Source organism: Malania oleifera, chromosome 12 (assembly GCF_029873635.1).
Source record: "Malania oleifera isolate guangnan ecotype guangnan chromosome 12, ASM2987363v1, whole genome shotgun sequence".
NCBI lineage: Eukaryota > Viridiplantae > Streptophyta > Magnoliopsida > Santalales > Ximeniaceae > Malania > Malania oleifera.
In genome coordinates this window covers 62,245,315-62,265,353 of record NC_080428.1, presented here as the reverse complement: position 1 = coordinate 62,265,353, position 20,039 = coordinate 62,245,315, and the positions used below count along the sequence as shown (strand labels likewise).

The following is a 20,039-nucleotide window of genomic DNA, read 5'->3' as shown; positions in this document are numbered from 1 at the left end:
AATAAAGGATGATGCAGACACACTCTTTAGAATAAAATAAATAGCTCTACAAAAAAGATAGTAAAAAAGATTTTAAGTAAATCAAGAGGTAAACTCTCAAACAGTAAAGAAAGTTGGTGGTGGGATCAAGATGTCCAAAAAGTTGTAAAAAAAAAAAGAATTCGGTATAAAACATGACAAAAACATAGAACATACATATAAAATTTTGAAAAGTATAAAAAAGTGAGAAAGATACAAGAAGGTCATTAGTGAAACTAAAAATAAATTATTTAATAATTTGTATGCTACAATAGATACAAAAGAAGGAGAAACAAATATATTTAAACTTACTAAAGTTAGAGGAAAAAAAAAAAAAAGTAAGGACTGAGGTAATGTAAAATGTATAAAAAGTGAGGATGATATTGTCGGAAGAAAAAATAAAACAGAGATGATGAAGTTATTTAATGAAGATCAAATAGAAGACTTAAAAGTTAAAATTGACAAATAATGAAAGTACAAAAAATGTGAGATTTATTAGCAACACTAGAGTTAACAAAGTTAAGTTTGTGTTAAAAAAGGAAAAAAATGGAAAAGCTATAGGATATTGAACAAGCTCTATAAGACTTTTAAAATAAGGAAGGTCTATGTGTTTTTGTCATTCAAGAGGACTTTATTAAATTTTTGAAAAGTCTTGTATCTCTTTGTAAAACGTTTAGTTGCGACATTTTTAACGTTTTTGAGAATATGATCCGTTGATGTCATAACATCTTATTCACACTTGTTTGATACTAAAATCTATTGCTATGTTTACCTTAATATTCCTGATAATGTAATACTCTCACAAAATATGAGCATTCTATTCCAACGTTTAGGTAAGTTCTATGAAAATTTCATTATCATAAGAATCTTACTTTTAAGACCAAATTCTCGTTATTATTTTGAATGATTGGACATTAATGCCGTATTTAAAATAATAAATTATTAATACAAATGTCATGTAAATATTTTTTATGCTCTAGTGTCTTCAGGTTTTTCTTCTTCTTTTTTTCTTAATCAAGCTCGCCCGTTGCATTTTGAAAAACATTTTTCTGTCTTTGGGTGAAGAACTTGAGGGGAAATAACTCAAATGAGCAGGCTTCGTTCCTTCGACAGTTCATACTTCAACGAGTTCATTTGGCAGTAGGCGTCCTCCTGGAGAACTGAATTTGGATTTTGAGAGAGAGAGAGAGAGAGAGAAGCAGAGATGAGCGGCGGCGGCGGCGGGGCGCAGGGATCGCACTCGTTGGCGTTCAGGGTGATGAGGCTGTGCAAGCCGTCATTGCACGTGGACGCTCCTCTCCGCTTCGACCCCTCTGACATCCTCGTCGGAGAAGACCTATTCGACGACCCCATCGCCGCCTCCGAACTTCCCCTTCTCCTCCACCACCACCACTCCACTTCCCCTACCAAATCCAACGATTCCGATCTCACCTACCGCTCTAGATTCCTCCTTCACGATCCCTCCGACGCCATGGGCCTCTCCGGCCTCCTCGTTCTCCCTCAATCCTTCGGGTCTTTATGTTATATTCTCTCTCTCTCTCTCTCTCTCTCACACACACACACACACGCACTCTCTTTCTCTCTCTAGATTCTTGCTTGTTCTTGATGCTGATTTTTAATGCGATTGCAGGGCGATATATCTTGGAGAGACTTTTTGCAGCTATATTAGCATTAATAACAGCTCTAATTTCGAAGTCAGGGAGGTCGTTATCAAGGTGAGTGGGTTCATAGTTCATGTATATTTATCATAGGAATTTCTCAGAGATTTTGGGGGAACTAGATTTGCTTCAATGATTTGCGGACTAAGTTCACCGCAGGGAATGTAAATGGAGGTGTATAGGCTAAATTAATTCATATGCAGGAACTTGGTTTAAAAGATTACGTTAGTGCTAGTGGGAATATTTATCTAACCTAGAGGTCTATGACATGGCATTATAGAAATGATGAAGGTCTGGACGTGACTGCCATTCAAAGGGAATCCACTTTTGCAGCGCAAGGATTTCCACTTTTATTTTCATGCCGTTTTCTGGTTATGTTTCAGCATGTGGCTTAGTTTTAAGCTTCAAATGCTGTGCTGGTCTGCTCCATTGTTGCACTAATTGCAGTGGACGTTTACTGCACCATTACTTTTATATATATACCCTCTGTCTAATCGGCCATTTTGATTTATGTATGGCAATAGTATGTTATCCCCTCCATTTATTTTATATTTTTAAGATTTCAATTTCCAATGCACTGGTTAAAGGATAATACTAAAGTTCTTAAAGGAGTCTCTGTAGGATGCATCAACCACAATTAATATGAAGATACACCCACTTGCGAAGGATTATCTAATTTGTTTATTCAAGTTTAGGATTGAAACAAATGAGGAAAAGGAGTGGGAGCTCCTTTAAATTGTTTACTTTTGTTAAGGAGTTCCATGCATTTTTCTTTCCCTTGCCTTGTTCATTCTAAGATACAGATTGATTTCTACTGTATCTATGCTTTTCTTCTTTTTATTTTCTTCTACATACTTCCATCCTTCTTAAAGAAGAAATATTTTTCTTAAAATAGGAAAATTTACCGTAGTTTGATTGGATAGAGAAAGAGGAACGGGTGAGAACTGGTTCAAAAGTAGTTGTATATAGTATTTATTGAAAGGAATGATGATTGAGTCTTAAGATTAGGGTGGATCTAATTGTGCACTATTCTTTTGGGTTTTGGCCCTTTTAACTGCTAGATTGGGTGTTTGGTTTGCAAAAGATTCTTGGGAATCCCACGTTTGTTTGAACATGAGAATTTGATGTGGCAGGAATGTTCATATTCTTTGGAATGAAAGGATTTTCATCAAATAGCCTCCTATTCCCACTTCCTCCCATGGCTAAGTTTTATGGGAATCTCGTTCCTGTGGAAATCCTACTTTTTGGACCAAATTGCTCTCAATACTTTGACTTTTGGACAACAATGTCCTTATAATATAATATAACCACTCTATTATTATATTTAAAGTAATAAATTATTAATAAAATAAAAGTAAAAATTTTGAATTAATATAAATGTTAATTATTTTTAATTAGAAAAAATATATAAATTATTTTTAAAATGTCTATTACAAGTATAAATATTTATGTTTATTAACATTTTTGTTGAATATAAATTATTTTTAAAATGTCTATTACAAGTATAAATATTTGTTTTATTAACATTTTAATTAACATTTTTAATTTATTAAATGAAAGTAATATTATTGTTGCCTTATAAAAATTGAATATAATTGCTAATATTTAGATACTATATTGCTCTCAATTATTTCGGTCAATTATTAGGTTTTAAATTATGATCAAATTTTAGGATATAGATTTAGTGAAGTACATATCTTTAGTAGGTTTTTTGGTTGAAAAATATAATTGTTCTTCGTATGTTAGTTACACACATGTCAAAGGTATTGTTAAATAATTGGGTAAAATGGAAGACCTAACTCAATGATAGGTCTCTCCCTCTATTTATAATTTATGTCAAGTACAATACCAATGACCATAATACCTTTACTAACTCACACTGACTAAAATAAATTTTAACATATAATAATAATAATAATGCTAAATGACTAAATAACCGTTAACACTCCCCCTCAAGCCGGAGCATATATATCATATGCTCCTAGTTTGTTACAAATGAATTTCACACGAGTACCTCCCAAAGCTTTAGTGAACAAATCAACAAATTAAAACTCAAACTTCACATGAGTGGTTAATATGAGATTCTATACAAGTTTCTCCCGAATAAAGTGGCATTCAACTTCCATGTGCTTTGTCCGCTGGAGGCAATATTAATAGCAGCTCAATTATGACACATCTTCATATTTTTCTTAGTTCTTTCAACATGTTCTTCAACCAAATGAGCTCACGTGTAGTGTGCACCATAGCCATATTCTTTGACTCTAACACTTGACTTGACCACCACAGTTTGTTTCTTACTTTTCCAAGACACCAAATTACCACCAACAAAGATTTAATATCTGGTTGTGGATCTTCAGTCGGAAGACGATCTAACTTAATCTACATCTGTATATCCTTGAATATGAGTGTGACCCTGATCTTGATATAAGAGACCTCTCTTTAGTGCACCTTTTAGATATCTCAAAATGCGAATTATTGCATCCTAGTGACTTGTTCTTGGAGAATCAAGAAACTGACTCACAACAATGTTGTGAAGGATATATTTGGTCTAATGACAATGGGATAATTCAACTTTCTAACAAGTTTCCAATATCGTCTTGGGTTAGGTAACAAATTATCCATATCTGACACTAACTTACTATTGGGACCCAGGGGTGTATCAATAGGTTTGGGACTCAATAGTCCTATCGTACCTAAAAGATTAAGAACATACTCCCTCTGTGACAAGATAGTTCCTGAAGGAGATTTCAATGGTTCTACACCCAAGAAGTACTTTAATGGTCCCAAGAAGCTTTAGGTCCTGAATGCCTCTATCATTGTCACCAGTAATAACAATGTCATCCATATACACAATAAGCTGAATCTTGCCAGATGGAGTATGACAATAAAATACAGAGTGATCTACTGCACACCGTTGGAGGCAAAACTCAAATACTACGACACTAAATCAGCCAAACCATGTTCTAGGAGATTGTTTTAATCCATATAATGATTTCTTAAGCTGATAAACTGAGTTTGACTCCCCTTGAGCAACAAACCTAGGTGGTTGCTCCATATAGACCTCCTAATGAAGATCGCCATGTAGGAAAGCATTCTTCACATCTAATTGATGTGGAGGTCCATGACAAGTAGTGGCTAAAGAGATGAACAAATGTATTGAGGCAAGTTTAGCGATTGGAGAGTATGTGTTAGAATAATCCAAACTATATACCTAAGTATACCCCTTAGCAACAAGGTGGGCCTTCAAATGGTCTACAGAACCATTAGGATTGACTTTCGCATTGTAAACCCAACGACAACCAACCACAGACTTACTAGGAGGAAGAGATGCCAAATCCCAAGTATCATTATCATGAGGCTAACGCATCTCTTCAGAAATAGATTTTGGAAGAGCAACATAAGAGAGAGTACTAACAAAATAGTAATACGAGGGTGACAAGAAATCATAACAAACAAAATTAGAGATTGGGTGTTGGGTACCAGTGCATTTACCTTTCTGAACAGCTATAGGAGGATCAACATAATGGAAAAAGATCATTTGATGAGGGAACTAGAGGTGCTGTAGTTGAAGTTGGAGGAGGCTTTTCTCCCTTTAGTCGCCCTGTGTATACCTGCAAATTGGGATGATCCAAGCGATGAGGACTCAAATTGGATGAAGATGTAGGAGGATTGGGCACAGAGAATAGGTTGGGATCTGAAAGGCAAGGCAGAGGAAGAGACTCATCAAGGTCGACATAACTCAAGGAATCAGAGTAGTATGGTATCGACTCAAAAAAATAACATTAGCAGAGACAAAGAATCAATGTAAATTAGGGATATAATACCGATATCTCTTTTGAGTATAGGAATAACCCATAAAAATATGTTTGATAGCACAACGATCCAACTTATCCATTCTTGGAGTTAATTGATGGACAAAGGGCACACAGCCGAATATACGAGTGGAAGGGAAAATAAAGGAGCCTTAACGAAGATAACTAGATATGAGATTTTACCAAGGACAAAGAATGACATTTTATTGATTACGGAGCAAGTTGTGAGCACAACATCACTCCAAAAAAACTTTGGAGACATTCACTTGATATGATAGGGTACGAGTGACTTAAAGGAAATTTTTTTTTTTTTTTCCTTTGCAACTCCATTTTGTTGTGGAGTGTGGGCATAAGAGGATTGATGGATCATACCAGAATTATTCATATAGGTAGTGAATTTGGTATTGAAGTACTCCTTTGCATCATTACTATGACATATCCAAATTGGCGTACCAAATTGAGTCTTTATTTGAGAACAGAAGACACAAAAGATATTAAACAAATTAGAACAATATTTCATTAAATACAACCAAGTCATTCCGGAGTAGTCATCAACAAATGTAAACAAAATGCAGAAACCCCAAATATTGGAATGGACAAGCATGAAAGGACTAACCACCCATTTGTTGACTCAGAAAGCAAAGGGAACACGATGATGTTTTCCCAATTAACAAGACTCACACTCAAGATTAGACACAAAAATCAATGTAGGAACTAGTTGTTTCAGCTTGTCCAAGGACAAATGACCAAGGCAACAATGTATTTAAAGTGATGTAGCTGCGGCTGTGCAGGAAATGCAAGGAGAAAGCAATTCAAAGTAGTAAAGCCCACGAGCCTCACGTCTTGTGCCAATTGTGTTCCTCATCTTCAGATCCTGAATAACCATAGAATTAGGGAAGAAAGTAATAGAACAATTTGATGACTTTGTAAGCTTACTGACATGAGATTGAAAGGAGATTTAGGAATGTTTAAAATAGAAGAAAGAGAGATGGAAGGAGTAGGATTTACTGTTCCTACCCCTTAATAGCAATAGTGTACCCATCAACAAGGGTAACTTAAGGTGGATTTTTAGGATGATGGAGGGTAGAAAAGAAGTTGGTTGCATTTGTTATATGGTCAGTGGTAGCTGAATCGATAACCCAAGGACTAGCGAGAGAGATTCCAAATGACATACAAACTGTAGGATTACCCTTCTGAGCAAAAGATGCAATGTGATGAGATGCTTGTTGGGATGTTTGATACTGTCGGAACCTTGAATACTCTTCCTTTGAGATAGTTATAGTACTTTGTTCACCTGAAAAAAGGCCTAACGATGGAAAATTTTTTTTGGGATTTCAGGACGCCATCCCAACACACAGGCAACCTCGATACAGCAGCAAATCAGAAATACACAGCGAACAAAATGCTGTTGGGATTCCAAAAATGAACTTCTGGACCAATAGAAGCAACCACAAGTGAACTTCTAGACCAACTGAACCAAACACAAACGAGTCAACTGCTGATTCAACCACAAACGAGTCACCAACAACTAGACATAGCTCTGCTCCAAAAGACTTAAGACACAGCATCAAGAAGTGTTACAGCTCTAACAATACCAAACAGCCTCTATACAGTAGAAAATCTGAAGTACACAGTGAACAACATCCTCCTGGAATTCATGGACGCTATCCCATCATACAACATTTGACAACCAGAGCAAACCACAAGCACACAATGAACAAGAAAGATAAAAACGAATCAAGAACACAGCAGTATCACTGTTTCAGGCCTCAATGAACTCTATAAGCATTGACCAACAGCTTCAGGCATTAGCAAGCAGTCATTCCTGGAATGCCGCACATGAGCAACTAAAAAAGGTGGTCTTTGGACAAAAAGATGACAAACAACTTGCTATTATGGTGGGAGGAAGGATTCAAGACATTTGAAAGGAAATCAGAGCAAAATGGCTGCTGTCAAGATGTGACCTGAATATCCTGAAAAACTCTGTTAAGAAGTTGTCAGTGAACATTAAATCTTGGTCACAAATAATAACTTGGGGAAAACCCCAATATCTCACAAAAGTCACACGGAACAATTGTGTCGTCCCCTCTGCCGAACAGTACTTTGGTGCGGCCATGAAAGTACCATACTTCTTCCGCTCCCCCTTGTCTTGTTGGCAAGTGAGACAAGTTTTGGTATAATTAACCACATCATCCCGCGTGTGCGGCCAATAATACCTCCCCAGTAGTCCTGTCATTGGAGTCATTCTCCGCGAATACCCCTTAACGAACTTCTTGCAGTATCCAGTAAGGCCAAGAAAGGAACGCAACTCCTTCACTGTCATGGGGATCTTCCCCAAGTTATTATTTGTGACCAAGATTTAATGTTCACTGACAACTTCTTAACAGAGTTTTTCAGGATATTCAGGTCACATCTTGACATTCTCCCCCACTTATGCGGTCGACGTCCTCGTAGACTTTTGGCGGTAGGTACACTTCAAATTTGTCCACGAACAGTTGAATATCTTCCGCAGAAATCCAGCTGATTTCTTTGTCATCAAGGCGCTTCCACTTCACTAGGAACTTCTGCCGCTTCTTCCTTGAGGATATGAACTTTCTGCCTGCAAGGATCTCTTCAACATCATGTCTGTCAGGTTGCACTGTCTTCAACTCTGTGCTATTTGTCTGACTTCTACTCAGGTTGTTGGTGTTGGCGTTGAATGGCTTGAGGCAATTGACATGAAATTGCGGTTTTCTCTCCTGATCTGCCCACTTCTTCATCTGCTTAGAAGCTTTCTCCAGATAGGCTTGGGCAAACTTTGCATTCTTTCTCCCTTCGCTGGTGAAGATGTACGCCCTGGGACTCTTTCGTCTGTACGGCTCGCCCACTGTGTGAGGTAACAGCAGCAGCTGGCCTGTAACAAGCGCAAAAGGGCTCTTGTTGGTTGTTGAGCGCCTTTGGGCGTTGCCACAGAATGGAGCCACATCGAGTAGTTGCACGCCATTCTTCTGGTTGTCGTTGACAAAATGGCACACGTACTCATCTTGACATCTCTTCGAGTTAAAAAGTGTCTCATGCGCTGGCGTGTGGGTCGGCACTGCTGACTTTCGACTGGCGCGTGGCGGCACCTGGAGGCTCCTCTGGCTGTGAAATTTGGCTGGCAGATTGGCAGGTTCCATGGCTTGCTATATGGTTTAGTTTTGCAAAATATGAGGTATTTCTTGAGGTGTTGAAGAGGACAGCAACATCCAGGACTTTTTGGCAACTGCTGAGTCTTCTACATCAGCAGGTTGATGCTGATGACCCTTTGACAGCAGCAGGTTGTGCGGTAATATGATCTTTAGGGTTTGATTTAGCAGTGGTCATGTAATTAGGGCGTAGCTCGGATCTTGCTCTGATACCATGTTGAATAATTGGGTAAAATGGAAGATCTAACTTCAATGATAAGTCCCTCCTTCTGTTTTTAATATATGTCAACTTGTCAAGTACAATGCCAAGGACCATAATACTCTTACTAACTCGCACTTGCTAACACAACTCTTAACACATAATAATAATGCTAAATGACTAAATAACCATTTAAAAGTATAATGGTCATCTTATTAAAATACTTGCAAGGATTCCCATGTTGAACCAAACATTGACATGGTAATCTTGTATACATTCCTAGGAATCTTACAATGCGAACCAATAAAAAATATTCCCATGAGGCAGGCATCCTATTCTTGGGAATGAGATTCCTGGGAATGTCATTCCATAGGAATATTTTTGATGCCACGAACCAAATGACCCTTCTAGAAAGTGCAAGTTGAAAGATTAAAGAATATCAAGCTAGTTTTGTGCTTCTGGATGGAGGCTTTTACAATGGAAGTTTTGCAAACATGAAGTCTCATAGTCACATATGTTTTGAGATTTTTTTTTCTAATGAGATTTTATTAAGGAGAAAATGAAGTACAGCAAGGATCATAAGAATATTTGTTTAGAGACATTGAAAGTGTTCTGCCATCTATTTATTGTTAAAACTCACATTTCTGTTTCCTTCAATTCAAGCACACATGCTAAAATTCAGTGTTTGTTGGCAGGCAGAAATTCAAACGGAGAGGCAGAGAATACTGCTTCTGGATACATCAAAATCACCTGTTGAATCAATACGTGCTGGAGGCCGTTATGATTTCATTGTGGAACATGATGTGAAGGAACTTGGTTCACACACGTTAGTTGTATCTTGCCACTAATGTTAAAATGTTTCTTCTTACCATCACCTTTCACTGAATTATTCTAGTTTAACCCTGTCGTTTGCTTTCTCGCAATTTGTAGGCTGGTCTGTACTGCTTTGTACAGTGATGGTGATGGTGAGCGTAAATACCTTCCGCAGTTTTTCAAGTTCATAGTAGCAAATCCACTTTCAGTTAGGACAAAGGTAATGCAATTTACATATGCACTTGAAATTATCTTGTTGATGATGAATCTGTAAAATTAAATAGCATGGGCATTAGTTGCTGCATGACATTTTTTTGTTGTTAAAACATCTTGTTTTTCATCTCAAATTAATACTTCTTTTCTTCTCATGCAGGTCCGTGTCGTCAAGGTAGGTTGACATTATTTAAACGTGTTGAATGTAAGTCCGTAGCTCTTGTTTAGGCATATAGATACTGCTTAAAAACTGCAAAGGAAAGCTTAGGGTTTGCATAGCCACTGATTTTGGAACCATATAAGGTCAACTATGCATATATCAATGCTATCAGCTCAATTCTAATAACCCATTCTTTTAGGATATGTTTGCTTTGCGGAATGACTATTCTTACGAATAGATTAGTTTTAGTAAGTTAGTTGCAATTGGTTGTACAAGAAATTATGTTGTTATAAAGCAAATAACAATGTAAACATGTTATGAGTCCATAATAAGGAATAAATAAGGAATAACTATTCCCAAATTTAATCATAGGGATGTCTATTCCTTTCTTATTACATGTTGAATGAAATAATTAGGAATATACAAGGAATAACTACTCCCTTGATTCCCAAAGTTAAACTATATTCCATTTTATTCCAAGGAATAACTGTTTCGCCGAACCAAAAGAGGCGTTATTGCTTTTTTATGTGGATTACCAGTATTTCAAACTTGCTTTGGCAGTTTTTTTTTAATCCTTTATAATCTTTCGTGGTGCGAGAAAGGTTTTGGTTTGATATCCCTGCTAAGTGCCATGTTGAGTTTCCTTGGAATGTCAATTCATGATTGGTGTGGTTGATATTGAAAGCATCAGAAACCCATGCATCTTTTGGGGCTTTTGTTGTATTTTTTATTTTGCCATATTGGAAACTTGCATTGTCATGTTACATCATGTTTGAACTTCTTGTATGTATTTTGGCAAAAGATACTGACCTCCCTTGAGGTTTGGCAAAAAGACACTCACCTCCCCTGAGGTTTTGAAAATCCTAGGGATTTTCATTGAGATTTCAAAAATCCCACAGACCTCACTTGACATATGATTTTAGGAAACACTCTTCAAAAGACCCATCTCTTTACAAAATATAAGGAGAGGTTTGTGTCCTTTTAACAAAACTTAGGGGTAGGTCTGTGGAAACCTTGAAACCTCGAGGGAGGTGAGTGTCTTTTAGCCAAACCTTAGGGGGGATCAATGTCTTTTGGCCGTGTATTTATTATATCTAGTTGGATATTGTGTAAATATTAATGGATTTTATATCATTATTTGTTTATAATTTCTAGCTTTACCATGTTGATTTGGATGCTGTTTGCTTCGGAGCTCAATGGTTCATTTGGTTTGCGGAATAGAATAGGATGGGAATGAATATCAATTGTGCAAGGATATAATAGTTCACAAAAGAAGATGTTTCGCCATTCTAAGGAAAATGATTGGTGTTACTCCAACCAACATGGAATAATGAAGGAATACGTGATGAGATTTGAGAATAGTCGTTCCTCGATAATTCCATGTTAAAAACCAGCTTCTGTATCGTCATTGCCTTCGAATGACACTGCTTTAGAATGGTACTGCTTTTTTTTTTTCCTTTTTAAAACATTATATATATGTACAATGGTTAATTCTATAATAATCATATTCCATTCCATGAACCAAATGTAGCATAGGTGGCGACCATTCTGCTCTCAGTTGTTGGATTTCCTTGTAATAAGAGAAAAAATTTATTGGTTTAGAATATTTATTTGTGATGCATCATCCTTTGATAGCTTCATCTACTTCTATATCAGGGTACAACATTTTTGGAGGCTTGCATTGAAAACCATACAAAGTCAAATCTTTATATGGATCAAGTTGAATTTGAGCCATCACAGCATTGGAGTGCAAAAATACTAAAACCAGATGAGCAGCATTTGGAGAAAGATAGTTTGGCTAGGTGAGTGCAATGAATGTATTATTTAGGCTGAGATATTTTTTTAGATTGACCATTATATTGTTGAAATATTTAGATTTTCCCCTTTGCTCTACTTCATTCGATCACTTTATTCTTGTCAGTTATTACTGATTTCATGATTTGGAGTATCAGGGAGATATTTAAGCCACCAATCCTTGTAAGATCTGGGGGAGGAATTCACAATTACCTCTATCAGTTAAAATCTTCCTTGCATGGTTCTACACATACGAAAGTTGAGGGAAGTAATATTCTTGGTAAACTTCAGATAACATGGCGCACTAACTTGGGTGAACCTGGGCGGTTGCAGACACAGCAGATTCTTGGCAGTGTGAGTGCATATTCTCTGCTAATTCATTGTGAGAAAGGAGAATGATTTATTGAGTGTTGGCAGTGGCACGTCTTTGATAAGATGAGGCATTTCACTCAACTTTCTGTATTAGATTTATACTCCTATTGCAGATATACAATGTTAACATTCATTTTATATTCCTTTCCATTTTATAAGTCTAGTAATAATGCTTTTGTTAACTCGACTGGTTTACCTTTTCTTTAGTCTTGTCCTTTACATGACCAGGCTGAATGTGAATGACCATGGGTATGCCTTATGGATTAGGGTGGGACTTAGTTAAGTTGTTGAGTTCAGGATTAAATTGGCCAGTTAGAGGGCATTGTTGTGTGAAGTTTCTTGGTTTGGTTCTACCCAACTAGCCTTATGCTGGTGTTTGGTCAGTGGTATATAGAGCTTTAATTAGCTCTTCTAAATGTTGGTCATTACGGTTCCTTGTAGAGTTAGTGTAAGCCTTTTCTTCAGTTCAGTATTAACCTGGACATCTTAATGTGTTGGTTTCTTGGATTGGCTGTTCATGAGAAAATCTGTGCACTGTGCCAACAGGTGATATGTGCGTCTTTTAGTTAGTATTTTGCATTTTAGGTGCTTAGGGTTCCACATAGGTAAAGCATGCACTTTTTTTTTTTTTTTCTCTTAAGAGTTTAACTGGAATGATAGATGAATTATTGAGGATTGCCTGAGCTGAGATGCTATAAAATTCATTCAAACTACAATGTCTCTGAGGTGTTATAAAATTCCTGTGACAAGCTAAGGCTTACTCAAAGGTGTTCAATTTTTCTTTTCATATTTTTTGAGCGACTGCACTTTTATTATTATTTCTAACCAGTGCATAGCCATCATATATATGTGCGGTGTGTATAGGCCTAATGCATTTGTCAAGCTCGTTCTATTTGTATTTGTTTCATTATCTTAACACAACTTACATCAGAAAGTTTGTTCTGCAGCCCATCACACACAAAGAGATCGAGTTGCAGGTTGTGGAGGTTCCATCTTTCGTTGTCTTGGAAAAACCCTTTTTGGTAATTGTAGTTAATTTATTTTTCTATTGCTATATCATTCTGAAAAAAAATTAATAGAGACCAAGGTAATATTAAATGTATAAATAAAAAAAAATAAAAAATAAAAAAACGAGGACAACGGTTTGTTTGTGTGTTTGTTAGATAAGAAAGTAGAAAAAAGATGGCAAAATTAGATTAGTTAGTTATTTAATGAAAACCAAGTAGAAGGCCCAAACTTACAATCAACAAATGAGGAAAAAACTATAAATTTGAGAAATCTCCACAAAATTAGAGTACATGAGATGTGCATTAAGAGGTAAAAAACTGAAAAGCGATAAGACCAGGTGTCATATGGAAGCTAGAATTAGATTTAATTAATTGGTTGGGAATATTTTACTTATGGTTTATTTTTAATTAGTCACTCCTAGGGGTTGTTATTTAATTAGTTAAAGTTTTTGGTTGTAATTTGCTTAATTTAATTAAAATTTTCTCCTATAAATAGTTTGTGGAATGGGGTTGTTGCAGTTGTACCATTCAGAAGAAATCTATTGATCTCTCTTTTTACTTTTTATTCTTCCCCTTAGTGGCCTAACCACACTAGTTGGTATAAGAGTGTATTTAACACACCTGTTCTTGCTTATAAAGGCTAAATCTCCCTTTGATCCAGATTGTTATCATGAAGGCCACATAACAACAGCCAGCTCCATACCAGAACTCCATTTTCTCCATCCCATTTATAACACCACAACTACAACTGAACTCAAACTCTCCTAATCGCCCCCTTGCCAATAATTCATCACCCATTGATGGCAGATTTGATGTTAAATTCCTTTTGAGCCTTAAACTGCCGCTTCTGCCTCTGCTTCATAGTCATGCCACTGTCCTGTGATGAAACCAACCACCCTAGTCAACTCCTCAGGCCCCCACAATCCACAAACCTTGAAGGTTGATATGCTGGCAGCATTGTGTTCTTTATAGTCAGCACCCTTGCAGGTTTTCCCCTCTCGTTTGCTCATTTCTGCATCATGATGACTGATGCGGAGTTTTGTTCAAAGGTTGAATTGTATTCAGTAGGTTGCAGAACATTTAAGACTGTTTTCGAAAATGTTACAAGTGCCTTGAATAACTAACAATTGAACTTGCATCCTTGGGCAAGAGATTGGCACAACAATTGTAATTATGCATAATTTTGAACTGTGTTAGAACTGCAATGATCATTTAAAAGGGAGGCTTAAATTGGAGAACTCCTGTTTTGATGAAAATGGTCCTTCTAATGAGTTTGATGATTGGATTTACAATTTGGAGAATTGTTTTTGGTGTTTCATGAATGTAACCCAAAAGTTATACTTGGTCAAATCTCAATAAGCGTAACTGCTTGAATAAGATGGGTTCGAGCAATTGGAAATATTTACATGGAGATGATATAGAGAGATCTAGACCTTTGATGAGATGAAGAGATCTATGCAGGAACAAGTTGCACCTTCTAACTGCCAGTACGTCCATCTGCAACTTTTCATTTTGAAGCAAAATGATATAACTGTAGCAAATTATACTAGTAGATTCTATCATTTGGCTATCATGAAGAGAACTTCATTATTTCAAGACCAGAAAACTACAAACCCATCCCATCCATCGATTGTTGAGCTTTTAAGCCCTTCCAATCAACCTCATCCACTGGAGTGAGCAAAATCCATCCTTGCACTGCTACTCCTTACCCATTCCATCCTCCTCATGAAAGTACTCTCCAACCTTCCATCAGATATGGTGGCACATATAATTAACCCCCAAAAATCAGATGATTCAGGATGACACTCACACTGTTCTCAAATCTCATCCAAAAGCAAACTGCCCTTGTCTGCAAATTCACTAAAATAAACTCTTTTATTATCCAACATATCACATTCATCACTCCAATTTTCTTTCTTCTTGCCCTTGCCTCACATCTGTACCTGCCTTCTGATTACTCTGGGGTTTCTCAACACACAGAGTGCTTTCATAATTACTTCTTGCATCTCTTTCTGTTGTCCCTGCAGAATAATCTCGCTTATCCACTTGGCATGCATATGCCCTCTCGAAATTCCTACCCTTACCAGTATATTACACCCCCCCCCCCCCACAACCCAATCATTAGCAATTCTTTTATATCATCCGCACCTCCTTCATTTAACTTAGTGTAAGCCCCTCCCTCAGCTAACGCCAACAGCAGGATTTTTATCAAGCCTTCATCCTAGCAGCCCCTGTCAAACCAATAGCACAGGAGCATAAGCTGAAATCCCATGACTAATCAAAATTCTACTGTCCTTGGATAGAGTACTAGGTATCGTTGGAACTAATATTCACCCTTATTGTTATCTATGTTTTCAAAAGACAAACTGAAAGATAATGAAAGAGATGTTATATGCTTCCATGCCGATATAATTTGGCTAATGCTTATATTATTCCCCTATTCTATGAGTGAAGGGAAAATATGACTGCTGGGAGATGCGTGGATTATAGATACCTAAACCGATTTATACAACAACAACAACAAAACCAAGCCTTAGTCCCACTAGGTGGGGTCGGCTATATGAATCATTTTCCACTAATTTATGCGATCATGGACCTCTTTTGATAGATTCAAGGATATTAAATCCTTACTCACTATCTCTTCCCAAGTTATTTTAGGTCTACCCCTACCCCTTCTACTACCCCCCACAGTAACTAAATCACTCTTTCTCACAGGTACACTATGTGACCTACATTGCAAGTGTCCATACCATCTAAGTCGTCTCTCCCTTATCTTCCATAGGAACTACACCTAACTTACCACGAATATGTTCATTCCTTAATTTATCTTTCAATGTTATACCACTCATCCATCTAAGCATTCTCATCTCGGCAACTTTTACTTTTTGGATATTATGTTTTTTCGTTGCCCAACATTCCAATCCATATAACATAGCTGGTCTTATAGCTGTCCTATAAAATTTCCCTTTCAATTTTAAGGGTATTCTATGATCACAGAGCACACTTGAAGTACTTCTCCATTTTACCCAACCTGCTTTAACTTTATACATTACATCATCTTTGATTTCTTCTTCAGCTTGCATAATAGATCCAAGGTATCGAAATCTACGAGTGCTATTTATTTCTTCATCATCAAGTTTAACTTTGTCTCCAATATTCCGCCTATCAGTACTAAAATTACATTTCATATATTCTATCTTATTTCTACTTATCCTAAAGCCTCTAGATTCCAAAGCTTCTCTCCATATTTCTAACTCAGCCTCTACTTCATCCCTAGATTCGTCAATTAATACAATATCATTTGCAAACAACATATACCATGGGACCTCCTTTTGAATACTCTTAGTCATTTGGTCCATCACTAAAGCAAACAGATAAAGACTCAAAGCAGATCCTTGATATACACCTATGGTAATTGGAAATTCTCTTGTTTCTCCATCTATAGTCCTTACACTAGTCATTACTCCATTGTACATGTCTTTAATGACATCGGTATACCTACTACATACACTCTTTTTTTCTAAAACCCACCATAGAACTTCCTTAGGTATCCTATCATATGCTTTCTCAAGATCATTAAATATCATATGCAAGTCTCTCTTCTTTTCCCTAAACTTTTCGATTAATCTTCTTAAAAGATAAATAGCTTCTGTGGTAGATCTCCTCGGCATTAAACCAAATTGATTTTCAGAGACCTTCATTTCTAACCTTAATCTTTGTTCAACTACCCTTTCCCATAGTTTCATCGTATGAGTCATAAGTTTAATTCCACGATAGTTATTACAATTTTGTATATCTCCTTTATTTTTGAATATAGGTATTAAAGTGCTTTTCCTCCATTCATCTGGCATTTTCTTAGTTTTTACAATTGTATTAAATAAATTAGTTAACCATATAATTCCGTTATCACCTAAACCGATTTATAGTGAAGCATAATACCCTATTCTTGTGGCGAATAAGCTTAACTTGGGGGATTAAATTATCAACATCTAGGCATATGAGGATGACGTTCAAAAGACAACGTTTAGAACACATGATGGCCATTATGAATTATCGGATGCTCTATCTATTGTCGAAAGCTTAATCAATGATTTTTTTTTGTGCTTAATTTATACAAGTTTCTCCTGATATTCTTTTTGATGATTTCTTTATAGTTACTTATCTTTTGAATACTGTTTATGCCACACCATCCTTCTTGAGCGTCAAGAAATCCAAATGCAGCTCTGCAGAATCACAAGTGGAATACTTGGGTCACATTGTTTCTTGAGATGGTGCTGCAGTTGATCTTTCCAAAGTACAAGTGATGGTAGACTAGCCCATTTCTCGAGTAACCAAGGTGTTAGGTGTTGCTAGGGTTTCCAGGCTTGATTGGTTACTGCAGCAAATTTGGTAGGAATTTTGGAAAGATCCTGCTCCTTTAATGCGTTATTGAAGGATTCATTCAATTGGAGTAGTGAAGTTGAGCAAGCATTTGTCATGCTTAAGCAGGCCAAGTCTACTACTCCAGCCCTTGCCTTGTTGAATTCCAACAAGGTGTTTATCATTGAGGCAAATGCTTCTGAAATCCGCATTAGTGTAGTGTTATGCAAGATGTTTTCCTATTGCTTTTACCAATGCTTTATCTCCATCCCAACTCTAGGACAAAGAGATAGTAGCCATTGTCCATGCAGTCACTAAGTGGAGATCATATTTGATTGGGCAACATTTTCAAATACATGATAGAAGTTTGAAGTATTTACTAGAGCAATGAATCTCTTTTAAGGAACAATGCATGTGGATCACCGAACTGTTAATAACGAGCTCACTCAGGCCTTCTCTAGCCCCTCACCACCCCCCCCCCCCCCCCCGAACCCCCCCCGTGCGCGCGCGCGGGTATTGTGAAAGAAGCTTGGACTGGTACATAATTGAATTTATTATAGGACATCCATCATCTCATGGTAAATCTATTACTTTTGTTGTCGTAGATTGTCTCATAGTTAGCTGGAGCATTGTGCGTTTTAGGTCGTGCTATGGGTATGGGAATGTTGAGATTTTGATTAAATGAATGACCTAATGCAGAGATAGGTCTCTCCCTCTATTTATAATACAAATTAAATACATTCTAATGACCATTGTACCTTTACTAACTCTCACTAATCAACTTAACACTAACACACTTTGTAAATGATAATAATAGAAGACTAAAATAACTATTAACACTCCCCCTCAAGCTAGAGCATAGATATCTTATGCTCTTAGCTTGTTACAAATAAATTTAACCCTAGCACCCCCCCCCCCCCAACCCCCCACCCCCACCCCCAAAATTTTGGTAAACAAATCAGCAAAGCTGCATATCAGACTTCACTTAAGTGGTAGCAATGAGCTCCTGCACAAGTTTCTCTCAAAAAAAATGGCAATCAACTTCAATGTGGTTCATTCGCTCATGGAAGACCAGTTTAGAGGCAATATGAGAAGCAACTTGATTATCATACATCAACTCCATAGACTGAGAATGTGGAAAACCCAATTCTTCAAACATGTTCTTCAACCAAAGAAGTTCTTATGTAGTGTGAACCATAGCTATATACTTTGGCTCAGCACTTGACCTGGCCACCATATTTTATTTTTTACTTTTCCATAAAACCAACTTTCCATCAACCAGACACGATACCCAATTGTGGATCTTTTGTTGAAAGGCGACCTAGCTCAATCTGCATCTATATATCCCTGAATATAAGTATCACTTGATCAATACCTCTCCTAGGTGCACCTTGAGATATCACAAGATGCGACTTATTGCATTCCAATGTCTTGTCCTTGGAGAATCCATAAATTGACTCACAACATTTGTTCCAAAAGATATGTGTGGCTGAGCAACTTTGAGATAATTCAACTTTCCAACAAGTCTCCGATATCATCCAAGATTAGGAAACAAATCACCTATATTTAGCACTAACTTCTTGTTAGGACCCATGGGTCTATCAATCAATTTGAATCCCAATAGCCTAGTCTCATCCAATAGATCAAGAACATACTTCCATTGTGACAAAATAGTTTTCGTGCAAGATCTGGATACTTCTAGACCCAAGAAGTATTTCAGCGGTCCCATATCTTTGGTGTGAAACTTATTTTGTAGAAAACGATTGATTCTAAATACCTTGATCATCATCAACTATAATTACAATATCATCCACATACACAATAAGAATGACGATAAAATGCAGAGTGATCCACTGCACATCGTCGAATGCCAAACTCAAGTACCACAACACTAAATTTACCAAACCATGCTCAAGGAGACTATTTTAAACCCAGGTCATTGCTGCATACTCAAGATCACCATGCAAGAAAGCATTCTTCACATCTAACTTATGCAAATGCCAATGAAAAGTAGTAGCCAAGGAGATAAATAGACGTACTAATGTAAGTTTGACAACCGAGGAAAAAGTGTCTGAAAAATCCAAACCATACACTTGAGTGTACCCCTTAGCAACAAGAAGTGCCTCCAAACGAGCCACAGAACCATCAAGGTTGACTTCCACAATGTATACCCAGCGACAACCAACCATAGATTTGTCAGGAGGAAGAGATACCAAGTCCCAAGTATCATTGTCCTATAAAGTATTCATCTCTTCAATGATGGCGTTCCTCCACCCAGAGTGGGTTAAGGCATCTGAAACAAATTTAGGAAGGGTAGCAGATGATAGAGTAGTAACAAAGTAATAATAGGAGGGTGACAAGAAGTTATAGTAAACTAGTTGGAGATGGGGTGTTGTGTACATGTGCGTTTACCTTTCCAAACAGCAATGGGAGGATCAACATTGTGAGAAATATGATCATCAGACGA

The 20,039-nt window shown here is 36.9% G+C and overlaps 1 protein-coding gene across 3 annotated transcripts in view; it reads left to right on the top strand.

Annotated features, from left to right (window-relative positions):
• Positions 1-989: 989 nt before the first annotated feature.
• The window catches only part of LOC131145225 (uncharacterized), a 29,773-nt gene continuing 10,723 nt past the window's right edge, over positions 990-20,039 (top strand). The window contains exons 1-8 of one of the 3 annotated variants that reach the window (XM_058094371.1): positions 1,037-1,530; positions 1,649-1,733; positions 9,550-9,680; positions 9,785-9,887; positions 10,041-10,055; positions 11,697-11,842; positions 11,993-12,188; positions 13,154-13,228. In XM_058094371.1, the coding sequence (XP_057950354.1) occupies positions 1,223-1,530; positions 1,649-1,733; positions 9,550-9,680; positions 9,785-9,887; positions 10,041-10,055; positions 11,697-11,842; positions 11,993-12,188; positions 13,154-13,228 (1,059 nt within the window). In that variant the 5' untranslated portion in view covers positions 1,037-1,222. Of the gene's footprint in view, positions 1,531-1,648; positions 1,734-9,549; positions 9,681-9,784; positions 9,888-10,040; positions 10,056-11,675; positions 11,843-11,992; positions 12,189-13,153; positions 13,229-20,039 lie in introns of all 3 variants that reach the window. The other 2 variants (XM_058094370.1, XM_058094372.1) reach the window with 2 other exon arrangements.